We start from the raw sequence: 27,875 nt of genomic DNA, 5'->3' as shown, positions 1-27,875 counted from the left end.
TTACAGCTTAATTTATATTTAATTAACAATTTTATTTTGGTTTAAAGATGTAAAAGCTACACATACAGATTTTTCATAATTGGTATATTTAAATTACTATAATAAAATAACACATCAACTGAAGTCCACAAAATGTGGGTTTTTTTCTGTATACATAAGACTCATTAAATTTCTACCTACATTTGTTAAAGATGTACCATTTGACATATTTTCTATTCCAATGTTAAAGGCTGATTGGAAGAACATTATTTTCAAAGTACATTTTGCCAAAAGAATATAGAGCCAATACATTTTAATACATTCTATTTCACACCCTCACACAGCAATATGGAGTAAAAAAGAATGTGCTTGAAGCATTTTAAAAAAATACTATCTTCCCCCAAAATGCCAATTCTACAACTCTAACCTTTCAAAGTATATCTAAATTTAGATGTCAAAACAATGGGGAACAATAGTGGTGTATCGGGCCTGTGCTGGTGCTCTGGACATGGATTCTGCTCCTGACCACGGGGCACACACAGTCGGACTGTGGGGAGGGAGCAGGTATAGATACGATTATCTATGATGCCATAGAAAATATGCTACCTCTGGCAAGAAAAGAATAAGTGAAACGGGAACAAAAAAGTAATTTGGCCTGCAGTGTTGAAGAAAGCAGTGAAGGAGCATTAAAGCCCACTGAGGAACCGTGAGAGCTGATGGCAGGTGCAGCGGGGCTGGGGACATGGCACTGGAGGTTGTCGGCAGTTCCTGAGGTTAGAAAGGTATGAGGACAAGGCCTGTTTCAGGGGCCTTCGGTGCTACCACACTGCACTTTTACAATGGGTAACAGCATGACCGTAAGTGTCCTTTAGTGAGGTGACTGGTGGCCATAGGGAGGTTGGATAGCTAGAAGAAAGGCTGCACATTAAGTCTATTGAGAAACTGTGATGAATTCTGAATCTGTTCAGAGCCTGTAGAAATGAAGAGGAAGTAGATAAATCTGAGAGGCATTTCAGAGCATCAACAGGACTTTTAAAGACTGATGAGTGAGGATGACTGAGGATTTTGGCTTCTGTGACTTAACAGCACATGGTGATGAGACTGATTAGGGAGAAAATTCAGGAGAGGAAGTAGTTTGATTGTTAGGAAGTGAGAATTTAGCTCACTTTTTGATGTGTGGAGTTTGGGGAACCTTTCACGACCTCAACAACAGTGAATATTCCATATGTACCTATTACTTTCCAGACACTGTATATGCAGCATTTTATTTAATCTCTATATCTATACTATAGGGTAGTTATTATAATAGTGCCCATTTTGCACAACAGGACACAGGTTTGGGTAACTTGATCAAGGTTTTCCAGTAAGCAGTGGTATCCAGATTGGAACCAGGCAGTCTAAGTCCAGAACCCTCTGCCCCCACCTCTAGAATACACTGTACCATATTATCTGGTGTCATAGTCCAGTAAGGAGAAGGATCACTTCTTTTATGAGGCACAGGAAAGGAGAGGAGGATGTTTAGAGGAGAAGGCATATTTGGAAGCAGAGAAGCAAAGTTGATGGGCTCTGTGTGGCAGGAGACAAGGCCATTTGCTAATGGTAAAGGGTGCAAGGAGGGCAGGGAAGGAAGAAGGCATCAACCAGGTGCCAAACAGCCCTGAGGACCCAGTGCAACTTCGGGAGGGAAGAACAAGATACGCTAATCAATACTGTTTGCAAACCGGAAGTCTGGATACCCCTGAAATCTAGATCCCAGCAGGGGCTCTGCCATGTCTGGGTCATGACACAACTGGGTAAACTTACAGGAATCCTTGGACTGAGCTCTGTACAGACCTTCCCTGTTAAAGAGCTGTGGTTTTCCATGTGGTATCCCCACCAGGACACAGACCACAGAACTAATAGGATGATTACCTTTAAAGAGAGGGCAAGGCGGTCCCGGATGTAGTTCTCTTCTGTTTTTGCCTTTTCAACTTCCTGCTCAAGTTCCAAGCGCTGCTTGCCCACCTGTTGCATGATCTGCTCTCTCTCCTTTCGGAGCTCATGCTTTAAGGCTGCTATGCGCTCCTTGTACTCTTCATCCAGTTTCCTGTGAGGACGAAAGACCAAGAAGCTGCTGTCAGATCCTGCAGAGATCCCTGTGTGAATCCACCCAAAATGGAAACACAGAGTCAGAGATGGGAAATAACTTGAGAAGGTATCTAGTGTAGCCTGCTTTCCTTTAGGCTTAACCACACCTAAGTCACTCCAGCCAGGTGTGGCGAAGCAGGCAGGCCGGCTTAGCCCCACTGCCTTGGGCCAGGGTGATAGGAAAGGAGGGACCTGGTCCTATCAGTCTCACCTGAGGTTGTACTCATTCCGCCGCTCTATGGCCGCGTGGTGATCGTCCACTTCTGAGGCCATTAGAGACTTGAGCTTTTCAGCTTTGTCCAGATCTGACCGTAGCTTCTCTTTTTCTCTGACCACCTGATCAACTCGCTCCCTAGAATCAGAAATAAATCAAGTTAATGGGAAACTGTTTCTAAGCAACGAGTAGGCCCCCAAAAGCTCTCAACTGGCTTGCTTCGATACAAACATAAAATCAAGACAACCAAAACCCTTTCAAAACAAAAAGACATTCATTCCACAGCTCCCTTCGAAAACCTACATGCAAATCTAAGCTCTACCTCATTTTCACAATAAAAAGATGATAGTCATATTTGCATACAGAATAAAAGAATGTATATCACAGGCATCTGAATGACTTGCTGGACAAGTAGAAAAGGAAATGGAGCAGGTGAACTTTCCAACTCACAGCAAATGCCGGATCTCAGCTTTAAAGCTGGCCAGTGCCGCCTGGTGAATGCCATTCTTGGTAACCAAAAGTTCATTTTCAAGAGCCAGCGTCAATTCTGTCAAGTTGACATTTCCATCAAGACTGAAATCCAAGGCCTATAAATCAAAACAAGTTCAAGACAATCACAAGTTCTATCCTCTGAAAGCAGAAAATGTGAGTTAGCAAACTTAGAGAACTGAATTTGTATTCTAGAAGATGAATGATTACATTTCTTTAGTGATTGTTAAGAAACAGCTTTCAATCTAGAACATAACTAAGTTCTCTTTAAGAAAACTCTAAGATGGTTATTTGCCTGCCCCTTTTTTTTTTTTTTAATGCTATCTGGCACTTTATAAATAAACGCAATGGTATGATTCTAATCTTTACCAGCCAGAGATCAGTTAAGAGCATCTCACTTGTCAATAATTCAGGGATTAAAAAAATGGAAAGTAGTTAGCAACAGTCTCCTGATTAAAAGGAGTAGGAAAAGTTGCCTCTTATCTCTGAGATATTGTGATTAGAAGAATGAAGGAGAAATCAAATCAAGTCACAGTCTCAAAAAAAACCCGGATATTTTTCTTAACTCTTCCCCAATTTCTCATTTTCCCCTCCGTGAGCTGCCACACCTTCAGGATCTCCTGGCTGTTCTCGATGCCCTCTTCCTGCCAGGTGTCAAGTATTCTCTCCACTGATGCATAGCCCATCCCATCATCCAGGCAGGAGAAGACCCGAAAGCCAATGGTACCCGTCTTCACCGATGGGGTTGTAGTACGTCGACCGCTCTCATCAAAGGACTGGAAGAAGAAAGAGATGTGAGCAAGCTCAGGCATTTCAACAAGATTTTGGTCAAGACTAACATTAGTCCGTCTTGACCACAAGGAGCAGAAGGCATGTTTCCCTAATTTACACTGCTAGAAAAAAGTCATGTAGCCCCTTTGATCTCCTTTCCCCAGGTGAGTCAAGAATGCAAAGCTTATCAAGAACAACTGGTCTGGTAGAGAGTTCACTGACATAAACGAGATGTGTCTCTACCTAACATCAGGTTTCTTCTTCTGATAGTGTTAAGGAGCCCTCAGTGGTCTCCCCACTCTGTAATTTACGGTCATTCCTGGAAACCTGGCTTTCCCTTCCCAATGGTTTAGTCTGTCTTTCTTATTCTTCTCTTGCTTCTCTCTCTCCTTAGTATTTGCCTTCAGACAACAGATTAAATCATTAGAAATTACTCTGTAGGCTTAACTTCTACTCACAAAGAAACCACTTCCTATGTATTTCTTACCTGCATGGAGAGGTGCCTTTTCAATTGTCTATATGGAGTAGATGCGGATGGTGTAAGGGATTTTCCATTTTTGAACAAGCCATAGAAAAAGTCTTCTACGCTCATTGTACCATCAGGATCAAGATTATGGAAGACTTCCTCGAGCATCTAGAAAAGGGTAACCATATATTTAAAATATTTCACTCAAAATAGCAGAAGGCCCAAAGTACACATCTGGCCAATAGAAATTGACACCACTGTTGATCCCAGGACTCCAAAAATATAACATGACCCTTTATTCTCATTCCGCTGAATGAATTTATTTTCCTTTCTAGTAACATCTTTCCACCTCACACATACTAAAGAAAAGTCCATTTTCAACATCTTCATAATCTTTAAACATTAATCTAGCAATTAACTGTTTTTCTCTTTTATTTACTCTCTTAGAACAAGTAATCTTTAATGTTACTATACATTATTATCACAAATTAAGACATTACTTAAAAAATATAAAGATATAGTTTCTGGTGTTATAACAGTAAAAGTTAGTTAGACATTTATTGCGCTATTATACTGTGGCGACTCCATATGATATTGTACTTATATTGAATTTTTGAAATTGGTATGCCAGCATAGCAGAATTTGGTCTGGGACAGACTGCAATGATCTAAGAGTTTGGGTCTGAAAGCTGTGACTTGGAATTTAGACTGTTACTTGGAACAATACTGTGTGTTTTGGATTTCTGTTTTAATGCTTTAGTGTAGGAGAAATGAAGATTGGATATGAAGGATTTTGTGTACGTGCAATGGAAGAGTTCCAGGAGAGGTAAAGAGAAAGGAATTTTGCCTGGCTATTTTGTACCTCTGACAGTAATCAACATAGAATTGGGGAAGGGGAGACTGGACTACAGTCTCTTCTAGAGGCTTGCCTAAGAGACGGTTTGTTCCCTAGCACACAGAGGAATGGGAAGAAGAATAAAGCAGATGAATCACTAACACCACAAAACAGACGGAAGGCAAAGACCTCCTTCCTCCTGGTAGTCGGATCGCTCTTTATTTGGAGGGCTAACATTTTTCTATAGGGGCATGACTCCAATGTACAAAACAGAAATCAGATGGGGATCTTGTTAAAATGCAGACTCTGATACAGTTAAATCTGGGGGTGGGGCCTGAGATTCTGCATTTCTAACAAGCTCTGAGGTGATGCTCATGCTGCTACGTAAAAAGGAAACAAACAAATTTACTCTTGCTGCCTTAGAGCCTACAGTTAATTGGGTCCATTCTTACAAAGGCCTCTTGGTAATACATCTTAAAATTTTCAATATTCATTTCATAAGTCTGGACTATTGCTAGGATTCGAGTCATCTCAGAATTGTTGATTTTATTCCTCATGTAAGTGCTTGAGGCATTTGTTTTATCTCAAATGTTTTTTAAAAAAATTCATATCTAATAGGAAACATCTGTTTCTATTCTTATTTTTATACTACTTCCTCTGGAGAGGACGCTAAAACAAGAAAACTATTCTAAAGAGTGGAAATCTTTGGCAGAAGCAAGAGTTCCTAATAGAGAATTGTGTGATGAAACCAATGAAAGATTCTGGGCTAGATTCTGAGGTTGCCAAGATCTCTTAGCTTCTTGGTCTCACTCTTAACAACCAAAAGAACACTTTCGTAGAGGACTAGGCTTTCAGGATCATCAAACCAGAAGTCACAGTAAAAGCCAGGTATGCTGACTGAAGTTAACAAGCATATTTTGACTCTAACCTTAGCTCTACACCGTTTGGCCTGGTGACCCTGGACAAACTGATGCATAACTTCCAGATTGCCTAAATACCCATCACCTCATCTATTCGAAGTGGTAGAACAGTGAGTGCTGCCAATTATTGCACATGGGGGAGTAGGCAAGTGGTCAATAAAAAGGATGTGGATTCAGAAGAGGGTGGATGAGAGCAGGTTTGGGCTGAAAAGAATGTAAGTCAAATGGGCAACGGGGGCTCTGCATCCCTTGCAGCCTTGCAGGAGCCTAATCTAGAACCTGGAGGACATTCTTACTCCTCACGATACATCAGCCAAGTCTTTGGATGGTTGATTTCCCAATGTGTAAGTTGCAAAATAATGCACCAGAACAGGCACCACGAACCCAAATATCCAGAGAGGCCAGGCAGGTGATATAAATAAATGGGGCAGGATGGTTTTGAGACATTAGAAAGTAATGCCAAAGCTGTGAACTGACACATGAGTGTATGTCCTGTCCAAAGGAACTGGGCACTTCTCACTGCCAGCAAAATGGAGCCAAATCTTCTGATCTTTAGAAAAATCTCCTGGTATTAAAAAGTGCAGCAAAAATTTCAATTTTTAAACATTGGGCAGGCCACATAAAATAGCCTTGGAGCTACACTTAGCATCTGGAAACAGTGTGTCATCCCTGTCCTATAGATGTTTTCGTGTCTGGAAAGCAGAGTACTAGTTATACCCCCTTCCTGGTAATGGCAACGAGCAGCAGTAATCTCTCTCTATAAAATAAGGGGCTGACTAAATCTAAAATTGCTTTCAGTTGTAAAATTCTAAGATTTCAAAGTATATGTTGATGAGATCATCTTGAACTTTTAGCTGCTCTGTGGTCTAGTGCTAGTAATACAAAGTGCTATAGTATTTCATGATTTTGGGGGGAGGAAAAACACTAAGTAAATGCAATATTTAATAAGCAATCTTTTACTCATCCTCAGAGCAGAGGAAAACAACTAAATATACTAATTCTTTTCCCAGATTCTGAAAACTGTACCACAAAAGATGCAATTCCCTGCATATGGCTACAGTTTATTCCAAGGGCTGTTCTTAGATAAATAATCTAAGTTTGTGCAATATTTCTTGGCAAAAACCACCCAAGGTTCTACATACTGCACTGGTTTATAATTTAGAATGATGCATTTAATTTTATGACTCAAAAACCATCACCAAAAAGTAAATGACCACTGAGCCATTAAAAAGGTAATCAAAGGGTATATAGTGGTCACATATACAAGGAAGAAGAGGGCGGGTGGTAGGTGGGGCGGGGAGTTTTTCTGCAAGCCAGGCTACTTAGAAACTTTTAATGATAAATTTCTTTCTGGCTTAGGAAAATAATACCGCCTATTCCCTGAGCAAACAGATAGCATGTTTTCAAATATTACAATCAAAGATTCCCAAAGCTACAACTATAGCTGTAACCTCTAAATCCCTCCAATTCTTATTTTCAGCTCTTTGAAAGACATATCTTGGAATTATTTACATTCTTAGGTTTCATGATTACTCATGTGCCCAGTTCTACCCGTTCCCCTCTTAATTTTTCAGAAAACATAAAGGTCAGAATTTTACCAAGCAAGAGTGTTTTTGGGAGCTCCTTCAGGACACTTCTGCATACCTTTAAAACCACCAGCCTACCCTCTTCATTTCCTTATGACCAAAATATTGTGATGGCTCCTGGCTGGTTTCCTAAACAGAGGCTCTCTTTACACCAGTATGTCCCACAAAAGCAGCCCAGACCATCCTCGGCAAGTCAGTTTTTCCTACACATTACCTAGTCTGCTGAAAAACCTACTCATCAGCCCAGCCTTCAAAATATTCCCTCAACTCAAATGTTTAATCCTTCCTGTATGCCTTTCTCACATTCACATCTGTGCATGCCAGGTCTACAAATTTATCTGACATCATGGCTGCACTGAGCTAGTGTCTGATAATAATGTGACGTAAAGTGCTTAGCACACTGAGGAGCACACGGTATGGACTCAGTAAGTGTCAGCTACTGCAAATTTTTATTTCCTAAAGCACAACATGAGCTCCTGAAAGACAATTTTTGTGGCTGACTTTCTAGGGAAACAAAAGAGAATGGAGTCTCTATTAAACGCTGCAGGAAGCCAAAAGATAGCTGTCCCTAACCTGGGCCCAGTTTATCTTTTATCATGATTAGTATTTCTGAATAAAAACATAATGCAAGGCTCACCTCTCCATTGACATTCTGCAAACCATACTGCTCGCAGATGGAGACCAGCTTCTTTCGGTTCAGGTGACCATCACGGGTAATCCCCAAATCTTCACAAACCTCCTGCAGTTTCTCTTCTATCCAGTCTTGGGGAGGGGAAGACCCACTTTGGGAGGCATTCAAGTCATCTGGGTTCCAAAATCTCAACTGGCCTGAAATAAAAGCTTATAATGTGTCGTCTCCAAACAGATTGCAGAGCGATACCTATTCTCAGAGAAAATTGTGCTTTTTGAAAGCAAATAGTGTAAGACAAAGACTATACGTGTTGATTCCACTTTTTGATTTGATTCTGAAGTTCAAATGAAATGGAACCATTGGTCCTTTGGCCGCTACTAGCGCAAACAGGCACTTTTTGTTCACTGGCAGTCATACCCGTGTAAGAAATACCTCCTGCTCAGTGATGCCAAGGTTCAAGTCCTGTTTTATTCCAAGTGAAAACATGCTCAGGCTTACGCTTTTGTGTGATCAGAAGAGAAGGCTAGCTGAGAGGCATTCCAAAGAGCTTTATACACCCTGCCCCAGCTAGAGCTACCAGACTGTATTATCTCCATTTTCTTTCCAGTCTAAGCACTAGGACTGTTTTTATTGAGAATAATTTCATGATAAATATCATAAAATAATCATAAAAGTCCCAAGACTAACTTGTTCCCAAATCTTTGCACATATGACTATTCTGATGGTCAAACAATCCAACGTGAAAGAATAAATGGTTACAAGCTGTGAGTTACCAATTAGCTTTCTATTAAGGATAAGTTCTGTTTGAAAACATATTTAAAACTACATATCAAAATTTATTTGTCTTGTATTAAAAGTTCTCAGTTCTCGTTAAATTCTCCACTCATCTATTAGAGATTCTGTAAAGTCATTATATAAACATGAGATAATTACTGGCACAATTTTGCGTGTATGGAAGAACCTTGGAGGGGTTAGGAGGAGCATTTAGCGCTACTCCTACTATTTATCAAAGAAATTAAGCCCATTACTACCGTGTCTTTGCAGGTTGGAGACCTAGAGAACATATAATTAAGTATACTTAAGTTCAGTTAACCCAGGGGGGGCTGTGAAGCCAGCTGAGGTTCTGTCAGCTGAACAACAGTGCCATCTGCTGGCCAAAAGATCAACGTGTTTTGATGCTTAAATACATCTAAAATCTGTCGAGATAGGACACTATTTAATTTAGGACTGTTCACAGACTAAGTTTAAAGTCTACATAAGAAAGTAATTTAACCCATAAGTGAAATTCTACATCTTAGTTCCCATATCTTGCATGTTAAATGTTAGGATTTTAAAAATACAAGCTATCAATTGAGAATTAATTTTTAAAATTTTCTTAAAGTTACTTCTTAGCTGGCATGCATGACAGTTAGAAAGGCTTAGAGAAGCAGGAAGGCAGGTGTGGCAAGTGCCCAGTGAATGGCAGCACTTGCTCCCGGGCAGGCCCAACATAAACTCAGTTCTTACCTTCTGCTTCATACTCCTCACTGTGTTGCATCTTCCAGTGCTAGAGAAGGCAAGAGAAAAAGATTACTGTGCTTTAGAACTTATTCAGTTTTTCCAAGACCAGATCACTCTCTGGCTCTGAAATCATCATCTGAGTGAATCACATGATTTAGAACCCTCTAGTGCTTTCTCCTCAGTCAACTAGCCAAATGAGAGGAGACTCCTAAGAAACATCACAAAACTTTCTGGAGTGTTTCACCAAGGATTTGAGGTCACTTACTCATCAGCAAAACCTATCACCACCAATAGAACCAAACCAGAGCAAATATTCAGAATACATTAACCAACAAGGGTTCATATGCATGCATTTACAAATTGATTCTTCAATAAATGTTTATCGGGTGCCAAGTATTATGCTACATCTTTGGAATACGACTATAAACAAGATAAACATTTTTTGCCTCGGGAAGTTTAAATGCTAATGAAGATGTACAGACAAAACCAAACAGGAAGTACGATATTAAAAAGTATATTAAGTGCTACAGTGGGGAAGTTCAAGATGTTATGAAGGTATCTAAATGGGATCCTTCAGACTTGGGAGATCAGGGCAGACTTTCTGAAAGAATGTCTAAACCGAGAACTGAAGGATGAGCAAGAGATAGTTAAGTGAAAACAGAGGAGAAGTCACTATTTGCTGAAGAATGGAGGCAAGAATAAGCCTAGTGTGTTTGTGACACAGTGAGGAGACTGAGATGCAGCCCAAAATCGGTAGGCTAAAAAGCTCAAGTTAAAATATATATTGCTGGTAAATTACACTAAAAGCAGTGAAATGTATCTGAACAGGGCCATTTTGCCTCCTTATCTGCAATGTTACTGCTGTGTCTTTTGTGAGTCATAGCATAGAGTTGTGCACAAAAGCACTCAGTGCACAAAGGCAGCCAGGCAAGGACATAAGTCAAAACCAATATTCATGCCTTGCTCCACTGGCCAAGCATGGCAAAGCTCTGCTCCAACCAATGGCAACAGGTAGTTCTGCAGTGGCCTTTGGCCTTGCCAGAGAGCTGCCTGATGGTTCCTGTTGGCAGGTTCTACAACCATTGTAGGAAACTCTGCCGAGAAAAGGTGTAACCTCCCATTCAAAACCCAGTGGCTGTTTCAGCAAAGAGCCAACTTTATGAATGAAGCTGCCTTTGACAACAAATAACCAGCCCATTCTCTGTGATGGCTAAACTGTACAAGATAAACTGATTTCTTAGAATCCTGAAATAAACTCAACAAGAAAATGAGCCGAGTTAGCTTCTGTCTCCAGAGCTTGGATTCCTCACGGCAGAATGGTGTGCCACCTAAAGTTCTTAAATTAAATGTTGACTTTCAGTAGCTCGTTCTCGTTGATATGGGCTGAAGTACTTCTTTCAGGCAACCTAAGCACACCTGCTCTGTTCCCCTCCGCACTCATTTATGCTTGTTCCCTCTTCACTGAAGGAAACTGTCCACCAGGATTTCACAGTTCTTTATTTTACTTAGAAACATAGTGAATAGTCTACGGCCATGCCAGCCTGAACGAGCCCGATTTCGTCTGATCTCATAAGCTAAACAGGGTCAAGTGAATAGTCTACGGCCATGCCAGCCTGAACGAGCTCGATTTCGTCTGATCTCATGAGCTAAACAGGGCCTGGTTAGTACTTGGTTGAGAGACCACCTAGGAAGACCAGGTGCTGTAGGCATAAAAAAAAAAGAGAGAGAGAAAAAAGAAAAGAAAAGAAACATAGTGAAGATAGCACCAGTTCAAGGAGTTCACCAAGTTTTGTCACACTAAAGTGAAACCACAAACTGACAATGCTGAGATAGATTCTTGCCATATAGAAATGGCATAAAAGGCCGTAACTCAAAATACATAAATTCACTACAACTCATTCAGATTACTGCTGAAAGTCACTAATATACATGGTACCTGTGGAAACTGAATTAGTGCAGTGTGATTTTTGCTTCTTTGTCATTACAATTTTATCAGCCCACATTTCCACCTAAAAACATATCTCAAACCTGGAGGATGTATAAGGCATGGAGGAAGTGGGAGGGAAGTGGACTAACTAGTCCTCCATATATTTTCTTACATCATGCTTTCTGGGTAGAATTCAACTGTTTTCTTTTTTTTATATATATAAAAAGTTTTAAATCAATAAAGCTCCACGAATAAAAGCATCCTGTCTGTCTGTCCCTTCATCTTTATTTCCTTATCCAACAGGGCAAATGATTTAAATGCTCATACTATTTTGGTACCCCAAATGTGGAAATTGATTAGTCAGCGTGTAAACTTGATAAATCCTAAAATGAAATCCATTAAATCCACCTAAAACAAATAAAATAGGTTTCTATGATCTAAGAACCATTTGGTCAAAATAAAACCTACCAAATCACAAGCGGGGGATAATTTTTAATAGCACAAACTGACAAGAGAAAAGGCTGGAGAACAGGAATCAATGGACTCGAATAAATAAAGGGAGCCTCTGCAGGGATACAGTTGGAAAAATGCAAACACACCTTCAAAAAATCCTTGGTAATAATTCCTAAAGAAACAAGGTGTGTATCTTGCTACAGAAAAGTTTATTTCTTACATTTGCTCACTTCTCAATTTATTTTAAACAGTGAGCAATCAGTTCAGAGGAGCAAGAGGCTACAATATACTGTCTTTGGGACTGATGCATGTGTCAGATTCACTCCCAAGAGCAGTACTTCCCCGCTGCCCTCTTTTCCTAATTCTCATCCCTGACTAATAAGAGATCAAGTGTGGGTGTCACAGCACAGATGAGGGAGCCAGACCGCCAGGCTCTGAATCCTGGCTTACTGACTGGGTTAGGTTTGGACAAGTTTCTTAACCTCTTTTGCCACAGTTTCTCTATCTCTAAAATGGGAATAAAGTAATACGTATTTCACAGAGCTGAGTAAAATGCTTAGAATTGTGCCTGGCACATAATAAGCACTGTGAAATGTATTATTTTTATAGGACATGTGTTTATGTAGCACATATCAAATTTATGTTGGCAGACTTTCTTTCATTACCATGTTTAAATATAAAGCATCAATTTGCATGGCCCTGGGGAGGTATCAGTTATTCATATAAATCTGTAAGAAAAATGCCAAGTCTCCAGCAAATATGCAAAGAACACAAACACAATTCGCATAAGAGGCAACACAATTAAACAAATATGGGGAAAGGTTCATTTAAGCAGTAATCAAATGAAAACCAAGGGATCATTTTGTTCCCATTAAATTAGCAAAGTATTTGAGATATAACTCCTATTACCATCAAGTTATGATTTAAAACTACTATGTTATTGGTAGCAATGTAAATGGATATTAGCCTTTTAGTAAAGAAAATGGCTTAATGTATCAAAAGCCATAAATATAAAGTCATAGTCTTTGACCCAATAATTTCATGATTTCTGATGGCAATACAATCAAAGAAATAAAAACATATGTATAAATATCTACATTTAGCATTTTTAATGAGTATTGAAAGCAATGTAAATATTCAACAATGGAGTATAAAAGTGTAACGATACACCCTACCGTAGTCATTAAAAGTATAATTATAAAACCATGTAGGAGCATGGAAACACATCTTATGAAATGTTAAAAGAAAGACAATAACAAAAATGCTATCTACACTATGATCACCACTGGCAAAAATATTTATACGATTAAACAAAAACTGGAAGGAAACAGAGGTCATAAAACAGATGCATTTGGTTGAAGGAATATGGGAAACAATTTTATTTTCTTTACTGTTATAAATGCTGTTTATACAATATAAATAGGCACAGCTTCGCTATTTGTTTTTGCCCACCTGTCCTCAAATTCTCACTAAAGGATTTCCTGTGACTTGGGGGTGTGGAGAAGGGGGAAGTTCTCTCCCTTTGGTATACCACTGCAATGTCTGCTATGCCCTCCAGCACTGTGACCCGTGACCTGTGACAGATAGAGAAGGCTCGGTAGGAAGCCCAGGTGCTGTCCAGGAGGGTGAAAGCTGCTGATGCCAATGCCTCCTAAGCTTAGCAGAGTGTGGGAAGATCAGGGACATTCATCTGAGACCTACTTTGGGGACTGTGACCACGACGATCCAAAAGAGGCCGTCTTGAGACAACCTAACCCAGTGGCATCAGGTATGGCACAATCTTCTAAACCCCAGGCAGCACTAGCGGCTTAAATGATTTCACACAAACAATGAAGGCAAGGGGTAGTGAGGTAAGAGAGAATTTGTTTTAAAATCTTTAGGGGTAACAACTTCCCAAGCATTTCTCCCATGGCCCTGTGTAAGAAGCACAGACCCAACCAGGAGAAGCAAGCTTATATTAATGGCTACATTTTCATTCCAAGACCACCTCAACTGGAGATGGAGTTTGCCATCCAGATAAAGAGGGAGGTCAGCACATGGTGGCAGAATATTTGTTATTAAATTGCAATGGCGGTGGGCGGTGGGGGAGGGGTTACGAATTCAATTCATTCACAGCTCATTTACTTTCATTCTCACTGCCTGGAGCCAATAGTTCCAATTAAAAAGCAGGAGGAGAGAGAGGGGAAGGCAGGTTAGAAGGTTGGGGATTAGATCATTTGGCTACTTCAACACCACCAATAAAAGGCGGCATCATTTTGGAACAAGGTCGTTTAATTGCTGATGGTTTACCCAGAGCAGTGAAAACCTGGCAGGTGGCCTCTAGACACAGATCAGCCATGAGCACTGGAAAGGAGATAATCACAAAAATCTCTGGGAAAGTGTGGGAAAAAGGGAGGAACAACTGCTGGGATGTGTTCTCAGCATAATCCATGAAAACGGACTTTTAATTTCTGCCCTTGAAATCTTATGTAGCCTCACCCTGGAGAAATAATTGACATTAATAAATATAAAACATCATTCTGTGGGACTTTAGTTACTCCTAACTCTGGGGGCAAAATGGTGGCATGCGTGAGCTTGAGGGTTTGACGAAGCTGTCTGGGTTAGATCTGGCTATGCCACTTTGTGTGACCCCTCTCACTACCTTACTTCATCTGCTAGGTGGGGATATCCACCTAATGGGGACATGAAAGCACATGCCCGACACTTAGGAATTGTTAGCTATTGCTATTATAATCTCAGCCAGAACAATGATGGGGTTAAGGATTTGGACTCCAGAATCAGACTCACCAAGTTCAATTTCAGCTCCGCCACTTACTTACTGGCTGTGCAACCTTGGGCAAGTTACTTAACTCCCAATGTATCTCAGTTTCCTCATAGGTAAGTGAATAGCAATGCCTACCTAGGAGGGCATGCTAATATTTGAAAAGTACTTAAAACAATAACTGCTACAAATTAAGTGCTAAATGCCTGTAAACACATACAATTATTATTCTCATGACCTGGGTGTTCAAAACTAGGACAAGGGCAGACAGAGGAAAGAAACAGCAGACAGACCAGGGCCAGCTTTAAAAACAAACCCAGAAGAGACTTGCAGAAATTACAGCTTTGACTGGTGACAGAAAGAAATCTAACTATGGGAGGTGAGCACACAGTGTAAACATATATATGCCTTACTGTTAAAGTGTACGGTTGAAACTTATTGGATTTCGTTAACCTATGTCACCTACCCCCCCCCCAAAATCAAAAAATAAATAAATAAAAATAAAATGTTAAAAAAAAGAAAAGAAATTACAGCTTTGAGCATGGTAGTTATGATAAATCAACTTCTGACTCAGCTTAGGAGCAAGACCTCCCCAGGGCCCCTCCTCACAGTGGACAGTGTCCCCTGGGTGGCCATAGTGGGCAGGAGCTGCCTGTGTAGCCACATTCCAGGCCAAGTGTGCTGGCCAAAGCCCCATTAAGAGGGGACAGAGGGTCAGAGGTTGCCTGGCCCCAAAATGGCTGCTACAGAGGCAGCCGCCACCCCCTTAAGCAGACAAAGGGATCTCCCGCACCCGCCTTGTGAGCTGTGCATCTCAGTGTTACGCTGGCCATTGTGGCCAGCTCTCTGGTTGTCCTACAGCTGGACAAGGGTGCTCCACACACGTGGGCCGCGCAGGCTACACTGCTTTCAGGAATGCTTTCTTTGGAGGGACACCTGCTTTGCTGGACTGCAAAGCAGATGGCCCGAGACTCTTGGCTCCCAGGCTTCCAGCCCCAAGGCTAGGCCAGCATCTGCAGCCTGCAGGCCTGGCGCAGCCCCTGCCCACAATAGCCCAGTCATAGCCCCCACCAGCCATCTGCTCCAGTGCAGACCTTGTGCCCTGCAGAATGTACGGCTAATTAAAACGATTATGGGGGCATACACGGGGCTATTCTTTCCCAGCAGAGGTTGCTGAGCTGATCTCAGCAGCTTTAAACGGATATTTTTTTTTGAAAAGGGAAAGCTTTATAAGCCCAGGGAGAAGAGGAAGGAAATTTACTAGAATAACAAAGCTCCCCAAACAAACTGAGCTATAGTGTCCATTTTACAAGAGCAGCATACTTAGCTAAGCAAGGAAGTCCTTTAAAAAAAAAGAAAAAGAAAAAGAAAAAAATCAGTTTAGGAGAACGCTTATGATTGAAATTGTAAGACTTTTAAAAACAGTATCTATGCCATCTTTAACTAAGAGTTCTCAACATTTATAAAATTCGCACTCTGGGCCAAGTACTAGACACTAAGTGTGGCTAGGAGGACTGGCTACTGTTTCTGCAGGGACACACTGCCTGGGACTTTGGTCCATTTCCTGCTGTCCCGCCTTTGAAGGCAGAGCGGGCAATGGAGAGAGCCTGACTGCCCAGCTCTCAATCGATTCTGAACCCAGGGACAAGCTGCTCACTTGCAGGGCTGTCTCAAGAATACAAATCAGTTCCTTTATCTTTAAAAAGCAATGAAAAGTTACAAGTATGTACTGGAGATAACAGGAATTAAGGTATGACTTTTAAAATACTGTCAAAAAGACTTCAGTACTGCCAGTGTAAAGAAATGCTGAATTTAAAAGAGTTTGAGCCTTTAGTCTCTTCCACTAAGGTTAGGGACTGGTTTTGGTTCCCTGGATTTTAAAGTCCTTAAAGGAAAGGCAATTTTTTTTTAAGATCTGTTCATGGCATCTTGCTCATCAGAGTTGTTCCCGAGGGACAGGGAATACGGCTTTTCTATTTGGAAAACACTTAATGGTATAGTTAGAAAATGTTACTATTATCATTAAAATTGACTTGTTGATTGTTGACTTGTCTGTTTATTTCCTAGTTAGAAAATAAATATTAGCAACTGTTGACCTAGAAGGAGGTAAGGGTGGGGTTGACTCCAGGGAATTCCCTTAGGGACCAAGTCAGGAAGACTTACCAGAACGGCAAAGCCTGAAAGCCTTCAATTCTGAAAGCTGAGTCTGTGTTACAAAGAGAGACATCTTATTACCTTTGAAGGGGCTTCTTCATATCACTTTCAAATGATCTACAATTGCATCTCAAAAGAGTGTTTCATCTCTGGGAACAGCCAGATGATCTAACAAGACTTAAGAAATACAAAGGGAAACACTGGCATCCCATTAATAAAAAATGTATCCTGATGACATCATCTTATTTGATGGAAATAAATGGTAATAGTAGGGAAACTGCTTATGTACTTTGTCAAAGTCAAAGACTAGAACAAAAAATGTAATGAGAGTAATGGGAAAATGGGTACATTTCAAATACGAAAGCTCTTAGCACAACTTCTCTCAGTTATTAAGAAGTTTGCTCCAGAATTAAATATTTACTCTATCCAATGTGAATGAATAATTCATAAAGTTTAACTGCAGTGTTATGCATATATGATTTTATGCAGGGTAGTAAAATCAGCATTTTTTAATAAGTTTTTAAACTACCACTCTCTCCCATTACACCCAGAGTCCCAACACAAAGACTTGATTTGCTTGTCTATTCTTGGGCGAATGAAGCAGTTGGCTTTAGCTTTTCTCTCAGGTCCTCACTTAAACTGTCTGGTTTTGGCTTACGCTATTATTGTCTACAGCTGAAGAAATAATTGTTTAAAGCCTCTTGCTCTTGATAAGAATCTTACTAGATTCCATTTATTCCCTATGGAGGAAAACGGTTAACAAGGTGTCCCCTGTTTTCAACGAGGGCAGAAAGCAAAGTGGCCCTGCCCCAACTGTATTAATTGAACAATCTTTCCTACTAAGTCTGAGTATTACGAAATAGAATTGAGAGTGTTTTGTTTTTCTGCCCGCTTCCACCTACCCTTGGAAGAAACATGAGCATAAAATTCAAGGTCAGTTCAAGGCACTACAGATATGCATACGAAAGGAGAAAAATGGACTCCACGGAATCTAAAACCTCACTTCTGTCTCTTAATGAAGTATAGCAAAAACAATGACAACCAAAACCGTCTCAGTAATCACACCTTATGCTGGAATCGAGAATGTGCCCTTTGTTTGTTGGTCAGGATTAATTCAGAATAGAATGTCTAGTTGAATTGCATTGAGCGAAAATGATCCCATGAAAAAAGAAAAATCACTTTCCTTTCAATACCACACAGAATGAGAGGTCAGACTCCCAAGGGATCCATTTGCCAGATAAACACACTAAATTGGAAGGTAGATGCACTTTTCAGCCTGATGGTGGAACCCACCTGTCACTTGTGAATTAGCACATTCTGCTTCAGGGTTTCCAAGTGAAGTTCTGTAATACACATTTCAATGTGGAAAATTTAGCAAGATTACAGTGGCCTTTGCCTATGGAATGGCTTTATTGGCTTGTAAACTAAACTTGGGAGGGGAGGCATGCTTAATAGCTAGGTTAGGTATCTTCTGTTTTAAAAAAGAATAAAATTGCCTGAATAAAGCTGGAGGAAAGGGTAGGATGGAAACTAATTAAATGTTTACAATTTATGTTAGGGCTCTAACATATGTGAACTGAAACAAAAGTAGAACACAATCAAAACCACCTTATAACAAGGTTTATTCTCATATATTCTATTCAAGGGATGAGGCGATGGTGGTGGGGCGTTCGTTACCCCATAGCGACGATGTGGGGTCTCACCTAAGGCACCAGATCACAATGGTGTTCACAACAGTCACGAGAGGCATCCCAAGTCACTGTAACTAATGTAGCCTGAAGCTTCACATGCAACTCACATTAAAAATAAATTTAGTTGCCTGAAAGCAATTTCTGTAATAGCATCATTCCCACTTGTCTGCATTTCTATCTATGTCTTCTTGGGTGGGAGGCAAATGGTGGAGTTAACAGGAAGCCTGCAAAGAGGTATGGCCACTAAGAATACCTATCACTTTCATTATATGTACAGGAGAAGGCTTCACAAGGAAAGATGCAGGAAAACATTTTGAACTCCTATCCCAGGAGCCTCGGGATGAATTGTCAAGCTGTAGCAACTCCCCTATTATGGCACAACCCTAGAGAGAAAGGGGCGGCGGGGGAGGGAGGTATTATTGTTTTATCCCTTCAGATGACTGTTTGCTTCCATAACCCCACAGGATGAGTTCCTAGAAGGAAGGGAGCTACCCTGAGGACAGCTTTTACAGGTGCTTGTGACACCCTTTCATTCCATTGCCCGCCCCTCCCCAAGTCCTCAGGTAAATACTGTTTGATTCACCCTAGAGTTAAAATTAGTCTCTTGGATAGCAACAGCCAGATTTCTCCTCCATTTAACTTCTTACAACAGGTAAAGGTCTTTTTGTCTTCATCAAAAAACTCTGAAGTCACTTTAGAAAAAGTCAGGCATGTCTGAGAGCAGGAGAAACTGCAGCCCACAGGCAGGCGAGGAATTCTACCTTCCCTTGAGCCAAAATCCAGGAGTCAAAGGAAACCCACAATCAAAACCAAGTAGGCCTGTCCCCAGCTCTCCAACTAACCTTTATGAAATACTCACGTCAGGGAGAGACCCAGCCCCGCTCCCTCCTTCAATATTGCCCAGTGGCATTGAGATGAAGTATGAGCCACTAGTAACAAACACACCCAAGAAATAAATTCTTAATGCCCAAGGGCAGCAGACAAAAGGGCCCCAGGCACCAAAAGGGAGAAGCAGCAGCCAACAGTACCATAAAGAACTCCTGACAGATTCTGAACTCTTTAAAAGTTAAGAATAAATCTCACAGATCACTGAGAATATTTTTCCTCCCCACAGTCCCCCTATGGGACTACTTTAGAATATGGAAGATTATCCAGTACTCTGATGAGACCTAAACAGCTTCTGTAGAAGGGACAGGGATATTTCTAGCACAAGCCATGCCGCCCAGAGCATAAACTTCTGTTAGCCAAATGAGTGTCCCTAAATGGCTGAGGCTACTATGGAAACTGGCCAGGAAACAGGACTGCTATCCTGACCGAGCAGGAGGCAATAAGACTGACACATTGATTAAACTATGCCACTAGACTATGTATCCATGAATGTGACCTACGACCACGGTTACTGTACAAAGCTGGGATTGGCCCTTCTTACTGCCAACAGGAACATCAAAAGTGTCACATGTGAAGCTATTAATTTTTCAAAGTGACGAATCAATTTGAAAACTGACAGGCTCGATTCAGCTCACAAACACTTCATTTTTCAGCAAGAAAGCAGCTGGATGAGCTTTGGTTTGAGTCCACCATCAGCAATTTAAAAAGACAGAGTAAAAAATGGCAGCTAGTACTTCTATAGGCTTTCTGGGGTGGGATATAACAGACTATCAAAGTTGAGTTGGGAGAAGTCTTCCAGGGGAACAGACAACAAGAGAAATGACCCTCTCCAGGCCTCCAGTAGCTATTCTACTGATGGTGGGCAGCTGAATGCAAAAGCTTCAATATTTAGCATCAAAAGGTCTACCTGAGAGGTTCTGGAGGAGTTAAGGAAGCTCAAGTACATTGGGGTTGAAACGATTCTCCCAACGTACCCTTTTAGTCAGATACAAGCTGCAAGATTTTGCCACTCAGGCCTCAACTCTTATCTTTAGACATGAAACCAAAGTCTCACTTTTTAACAGTAAACCTCACTGGTTGTCAGATAAAACAAGGATATAAGAAATATGCTGCCAGCAACAAAATCAGCTCTGCCCAAGTATCCCCAGATGGCAACTACAAACTACCTTAGCAAAAAATAAGTAATCATTTAATTTCTTAGCACCAAATAATAATGCCTTGGGTAGTAAAAATAGTTGGAGAAGGGAGATACCAGACTTAAAAGTGTTCTCCAAATAACAAAAGCTCGCCTCTGAAAGTGTTGAGACATGTTTTCATCATTTTATTCATAGAGAAGCATCTTGGATACATTCCATAGAGTTACAAGTCAAGGCTACAAAACAGACTTTATGTAGTAAAATGACAGCCTTCCTGAGAGCAAGATAAATACGAATACTGCAATAACCAAAATATGCAAATTAGTTCTCTAATGGACCCAGGAAAGAGTCTGAAACCAAGTGAACTAAGACAGGAAGTAGCCTCTGCCTCAGGCCGATTGGCCCCCAGTGATGTGATGTTCTAGGCAGCATTTCCCTTCTTGCTTCTCATGGCCTTCTCTCTTTTCAGCTGTTACTTCTCTCCCACACTACTCTTGCACCATTTTCGTGGTTTCTCTCTCTGTTCTCCAGCTGTTTTTCTTCCTCTCTTCTGGCTCACATTTCTGATACTGCTCTGTCACTTCTGGGGTGAGGCCAGGCACTGCTCTTATTTAAAAAATGGTACAAACTCCTGACTGGCAGATCAGTTACATGTCTTCTAAACTGCAGTACTTATGGCAGGTTTCACTTCTGTTCCGTCCTTGGGCTCTTTCTCGTTACCTTTGAGTTTGTAGGTATCCTGGAAAGTTGAGAATGCTAGATGTCTGATTTCTGGGGGAATTACTGAAGCAAACTTTCTGTAGATTTTAGTATGCTGAACATGGACGTTAGATGGCAATGCACACGCACACGCGTGCACACACACACACGTATACATGCACACCTCCAATCAACCTACAATCTACAGACAACATTAAGAAAGTTGAGGCATTCTCTCTTTTCCAGTTTATATTAGTATCTGAAATATTTGCATCCCTAGTCTGAGCTGGGATGTGCAAGACATATTTAGAGCTTGCTCAGCATGGCATTTTCCATCATGTTCTATAAATGGCATGTTGGTAAATGAGCCGTAAAGAAAGAAAAAAGAAAATGTTACTGCTTCTCCTTTATTGGTACATAATGGCAATGTGTAAAATGAAAAGCAGGGAGATGAGGGAGGCAGGCAAATCTCTGATTGCTGGAGAGCCAGATGTGCCTGGGTGTCATGGAACCAGAAAGAAGAACTGTGGCAACTGCTGAGTTGCTGCGACGAGAATCAAGTTTTAAAGCTGCTTTACTCCACCACAGAAGATAAGATGCCGGTTCTTAAAATGCCTAAACACACTGCTTTCACTTCCTACCTGTCACGGATGCTGTTTTATAGTTGGGGGAGTGGGGCGGGTGGCTTTTCACACAATTAAAAATGACAGGGCCATGGAGGAGAGATCTACTTCTAAGAAGAGCTATAAGTGGCAGACCCCAGATTATCTGAAAAAAATGAATCCAAAAATGTAAAAACATAAAGCATGCCCAGAAATGTGAGCTCTCTCAAAGATGAAAGAGATGAAAACATTCAAACAATAGAAAAACTAGCCATATGTATCCAAAAAACAAACAAACAAACAAAAAACCCCGAGAAATAAGATTAGCAAGTAGTTGGCAACTTAGAAAAGCCATAAACTCCCTCAGTTCTCCCGTCTCTACACCACAGTGATGTGGGTATCTATGATGCGGTCCAGATGGATGTGCCTGTCTGAGTCCTTACCTCATTGTGGTCACCAGTTGGGATGTGTGAAGGCCGTGCTTCTTCATCTAGTGGCTCGATCACTGTCACCTCTGCAAACTCCTCCACGGATTCTTGAAACTCAGGTAAGGACCTTCGTCCATAACGCTTCCCACCTCTAACATATTTGGGCTGAGCTTCGAGTGAGCAGTCTGCGCAAAGAGACAAGAGTTGAGGCCACATTACATGACGATCTCAGCCCCTGGCTGACACTCACAGCCGTCAGACACAGCCTCTTATACCAGCCCCAAAATAAACCGTCACCATTTGCCAGTTGTGGTGGACGTGGGCGTATGTGAGCCACCAGGTCAGATGCAGAGCACAGCTTCTAATCCTGAATGATTTACAACACTCCGAGTGTATCTCTATACATGAGGGGAGAGAGTCAATGCCATCAGGGAGGGATTTGACTTAAAAGCACAGAATTAAGAACAGGACAAAGCAAGGGGTCTTATTTATTCTTCTGTTTTTCAAGCTAGTGTGTTGCAGAGAAAGGGAAAGGATGCCATCATATAACAAAGAGACACACTGGAGGAAGTCTTAGAAAATCATGATAAAACAAACACCGTATCAGCACTGTAAAGTTAGTGTTCACAGCAATTAGTTGGAAACACACCCCTCGTACCTCAGTGACTCCTTTGTTAACCATCCCACTTTCTGATCTATCAGATAAACAGGATGACAGAACAAAGAAACTGACACCGCGGATCCTAATCGATTAACGACAGCTCATCGCTTATATGCGACGTGGCATCAGGAGCTCATTATAAAATTAAAAGCTGTGGAATAAAATAGCCAATGCAAAACTGCATTAAGAAAAATGGTATGTTATGTTTTTTTCTACTTCATGAGCTTCAGTGCTGTACAAAATAAAAAGAATTGTGCATACGGAGAGTCATCCCTTGACCTTAAAGGACTTCAGCATTCTGACATAACATGTCGCAGGGTCGATGCTGACCACCTCCACCACCACCATTGTTTCCACCACCACTCCCACCACAATCACCACTACCACTAACCCGTCTACAACGGATAGCTTTAAAGCAATAAAATAAATACTTCACTCTATGCAAATGTCATCATGGATACAGATTTTTTTGTTAGCACCTTGCACAGAATTAGGAGAATAAAATATTCTATTAACAGGCAAAAGGCCAGCAACACTTTGAGTCTTATCATCCACACAGACACAATGTCTCTCTGGAGAACATAATATGTGTGCTGTTTGAACACAATCCTAACAAGATACGTCTGAACTTAGACACATAGATTTTTAGGTGAGGTAGGCACACATACCAACAAAATGAGGGTGGTTGATTAGATAAGAACTAAAAGGACAAAATCCTTGCTTTATCATCACTGAAACCATGTTACTTTGTAGTTTTCCTGGGACGACAGTGACATACTTTGCCTCTCCTCGTCCCATTGCCCTTCCTCTGGTATAAGCTCAGATTTCACAGATGTGGTCAGAAGCATCCTGAAAATGCTCAGCAAAGCTCGGAGTGAAGTATTTATGCTTGCTCTATAATTTCTAGCGATATTTATAACCAGCTTTTTAAAAGTCCCAGCCAAATCATTGTATTAGGTCGAGCGATTCTCTTATAGGAAATATTTAAGCATACAAAATTTATAGTGAAAATTACATGCATATTTGAAGGTACCTTTTATCAGAAGAGAGTGTGTCAGCTTGTGAGTATTCAGGAGTGGCCCAGACACCCGAGCTACTTGTTGGCAGCTGACACCCACAGATGCTAGTCAGATAAGAGGCAATGCAGAACCATCCTTAATTTATGACATATTCTTACATTTTACCAGCAGACAACAAGATACACCATTAATGATGATGGGGGCTTGGAAAAGACTAAAAGGAAAATTTACAACATCAGAAAACAGAACATGGGATTTTCCCAGTATGAGAACACAGTCGTGGTCTGGAGAGGGAAGTGGCAGAGGAGGTCTTGATGCACGCTGCGCTTTTTCAGAGGAAAAGAAGTAGTGGAACAGAGTGACCACCTTAAAAATTTCACTGTGATTTAATCCAAAACCCACCTGTGGATGAAATGTTCCCTAGCTATTTATCACTAAATACCCCATGCCATGTAGGGAATAGTGGTGGATTTGAAACAGCTCTTTTTCTAAGCAATGGGAGGTAATAGACTGTGAACCATCAGGGACCCTGCGGGGTTCCTGTTGATTTATTTACTTGCTTATTTTTGCATTGCCAAGAACTTAGAAATTTTTGAATTACATTTTATTATAACTAATTTTGAACAAACTTTTAAGTGAACACCTTTCCCAGAATGTACATATATCGCAAATTAAATTTCTAGAGAAATTTATTAAACCGTATCATCTTTTTGGAATAAAGATATTAGCACACACAAAGGGCAAATGGGTATTCAGGTTTCCTCATATTCAATTTCCCAAATCGTCCATGTGACCAGTAAAGAATTAGACTAATCACACCAATTAAAAACAGTTAACTTCTTTGACTTACACACTCACATGTCCCTCTCCTATTTGGAACATCAGCATCATTGTAATTACATAACAAGGAAAAAAAAAAAGACAGCAAAAGTAAAGAGGTCCAGAGAGAACAAACATAGTCAACAGCCATTGCTATGTTTAGTATCTGAAAACTGCGATTCTCCTTGTCATTCTCAACCAGGCCTTTAGAAGTCCACAGCAGCAGTCCACTAAGCTGGAGGCCTCGGTGGGAATTTTAAGACTCTTACACATCCAAATTAAAGAATGCCAGACCCCTTCCCTTACCATGCTGAACGAACACTTGCAAAACCGCAGCCGAGGCAGTTTACTTTACGAGAGCATCCAGATGTAAGTTACATATTTCGGGGTTTCATACTGGAACAATCTGATCTGTGCTAGATAATACGGAGTCATTTGATTAAGAAATAAAATAACTTACATCATATAGCTTTCTATAACGTAAGTCACTGCTCTAATCATGAGTTCCAAGGAGAGATGTGAAATGCCAGAGAAACAAACAAAATATGAAGGACTGCTGTGCTTTTAGTGTTTTATTTCCTTGAACATATATTTATGATTCTGCCTGGGTTGTCAAGCTTCTGGGTTATTTTATCTTCTTTCCCATTTTCTGTTTCTCCTATCTGTCATCACTACATAAAAATAAAAATGGGCTTTGAAGGAAATCAGACAAGACTCCCGCTTAGAGAAATCTTGGACCCCATTTCTGGAGAGCTAATTATGGGGTATACCAATCATACCAAGGTGGTTTAGAAGCAGCTCTACCTGATCTAGTTTGGATGATCTATGCTTTAGTCCATAAACCAAAAGCTTGGTTTGATTCAATTTTCTAAAGACTGCTAGAGTAATACAGAAGCAAATAACAGTCTCTATAGAGCCAATAGTCAAAAAAAAAAAGAGAAAAATCTAATCAAAGTTCAAAGGACAAAAACAAAACAAAACAAAACAAATTTCCTTTCAGCCTTAGAAATTAAACAAAATCTGGATGCTCAGATACCATATTCTTTATTCCATATCTTATCTGTCCCAAGAAGAGGAACTCCAGACCTGTAACAATGCTCACCTTCCAGAATCAGGACAAACCAACATGCATAGGTAAGAATCATGACCGGAAGGCCTTACAGTTACAATGAAAGGAAAACTGAAATGCAGTGTCAGTGAGAATGACCACTAAGGGGATAAGCCGGCTGCAGACAAGGAAAACAATGGACCTGCACCTTCTCCATCCCTCTCCCAACTCCCTTCATTCCCGGGCTCTAACTGGGCATAATAAGTAAGTCTCTCCTAGGACTGTTGGCAGCCACCAGTGTGATGCAGATTGCCACTTGGAACATTGAGCTCTCCTGATGGCCACAGACAAAGCAATGAGGACCCAAGAGGAAGCTGAAATAGTTACCTGAACACCTAAATACTATTTATTCAATCAATGCTGTCTTTGCAAAAATATAAGCTTAGACCGGGAGGGAAGTAGTATCCACAGCATCTACGTGGGAAGTTAAAGGAGAGTTTCAAATGTGCACTCCAGTATTAGGCCGATTCACTTAACTCACATATAATGAACACCTGTCATTATGCTATACCTGCTAAGGAATAACGAATATTTTATCATTTTTTGAATCAAATTTCCCAGTTCCTAAAGATGACCTGAGGATATTTCCATGATGAAGAAGAAAGCCCTGCCTTTATGGTTCTGATATCCTTATTCTGGAATTGCTCATGCAAAGCCTTGTTTCCTGCTTCCCTTCCTACTCCATTTAGTCAGCCTGGAAAATTCCCTGGACAGCATCCCCTTCCAAAGGACCTCAGCACAGGGGTACCGCCAATCTGAGGCTCTCCAAACTACAGTTCTGCTGAGCTCACAAGATTCCCAAAATCCATCTGAAAATAAGACAGAGTCGAAAATGAAACACGTGCAAATCTCATGACAAGAACCTCATTAACTTCCCTAGGGAAAGGCAGCCAGGCAGCAAGCAAGCACCACCAGCCCACCGCTTATCCCCACGTCCCTGCCTACTCTGACGGTGCCCTTACACAGGATTACACGGCAAGAGCACAAACTCGCCTGATTCTCCAGAAGAGAAAAGAGAGAGAAAGAATCAAAGGGGAGATCAAGACTGAGAGGGAGGGAGAGGCTGGGGGGAGGGGAGAGACAACAAGAGAGAGAAGGAGGGTGGGGAACAGAAGATGGGCACAGACCCAGAGGTCTGTGGAGGGGGACCAGGAGGAACAGATTTGGTGAGGGGACCAAGAGGTAAGGAAGAGTGTGAGGTGGGAGCAAGGAGGAGAGAGGAGTATAAAGGTGAGTTGGAGTGGTGGAAAGAAGAAAGGGGTGAGGAGAGGGATGTCCCAAGGAGGGGAGGAGAGAAGAGAGGCCAAGAGAGAATGAACAACATAAAAAAGACCTCAGGAAAGCCTTCCAACGTGATCGGCCATTCCTCTGCCCCCCAGTATGCTCCCTGCCTCTGCGGGAGGTGTCAGCAGGTATGGTCATCACCCCACACTCGCATGCACACAGCCCTTCCAAGGCAGCTGCTTCTGGGGTGAAGTCACATTGCTCCCAACTACTCCTCTCTCCTGATACATGTGTTCAATTGGAGCTTTAAGGTCCTCTCTGGATGCAATGACAGAATTTTAGTTGTCTCTACTTCAGCTCCTACCAGTCTGAATGATGCATCTTGATGAAACACAGTGGCTTCTGAACACAAAGGTACTGGGGGTGGCTCAGAATAGCCTAACCTGGGAGGGAGTTTTCAGGGGAAGGTTAGCACCCTAAGGAAGGCAACACTCAGAGCTGATTGGTCTGACTCCAGTCTGTCTAAGCCCTAAGGCAGCTGAAGATCAGTCAAAAGGAAAAACTCTTTGAGTTGATAATAACACGATTGCTTCTCTAGCCTGCTCCTGGGAGGAGCCAGCGCACCAGGGAGAGGCACCCACATGGTGCCCCAGCAGAACAAAGTCAGGTTAGCACCCTAAGGAAGGCAACACTCAGAGCTGATTGGTCTGACTCCAGTCTGTCTAAGCCCTAAGGCAGCTGAAGATCAGTCAAAAGGAAAAACTCTTTGAGTTGATAATAACACGATT

At 41.2% G+C, this 27,875-nt stretch overlaps 1 protein-coding gene across 3 annotated transcripts in view; it reads right to left on the bottom strand.

Moving 5' to 3' along the window:
- The window catches only part of NIN (ninein), an 89,075-nt gene that overhangs the window by 36,235 nt on the left and 24,965 nt on the right, over positions 1-27,875 (bottom strand). For 2 of the 3 annotated variants that reach the window (XM_015595947.2, XM_015595948.2), the window contains exons 4-11: positions 22,272-22,441; positions 9,524-9,563; positions 8,024-8,214; positions 4,068-4,214; positions 3,418-3,585; positions 2,771-2,907; positions 2,318-2,458; positions 1,891-2,065 (exon numbers count right to left, since the gene is read on the bottom strand). In XM_015595947.2, the coding sequence (XP_015451433.1) occupies positions 1,891-2,065; positions 2,318-2,458; positions 2,771-2,907; positions 3,418-3,585; positions 4,068-4,214; positions 8,024-8,214; positions 9,524-9,563; positions 22,272-22,441 (1,169 nt within the window). Of the gene's footprint in view, positions 1-1,890; positions 2,066-2,317; positions 2,459-2,770; positions 2,908-3,417; positions 3,586-4,067; positions 4,215-8,023; positions 8,215-9,523; positions 9,564-22,271; positions 22,442-23,950; positions 24,041-27,875 lie in introns of all 3 variants that reach the window. The other variant, XM_025038738.1, reaches the window with a different exon arrangement.

This window comes from Pteropus alecto, unplaced genomic scaffold (assembly GCF_000325575.1).
Source record: "Pteropus alecto unplaced genomic scaffold, ASM32557v1 scaffold86, whole genome shotgun sequence".
NCBI lineage: Eukaryota > Metazoa > Chordata > Mammalia > Chiroptera > Pteropodidae > Pteropus > Pteropus alecto.
The sequence above is the reverse complement of the archived record's forward strand: the minus strand, read 5'-3'. Positions and strand labels throughout refer to the sequence as shown.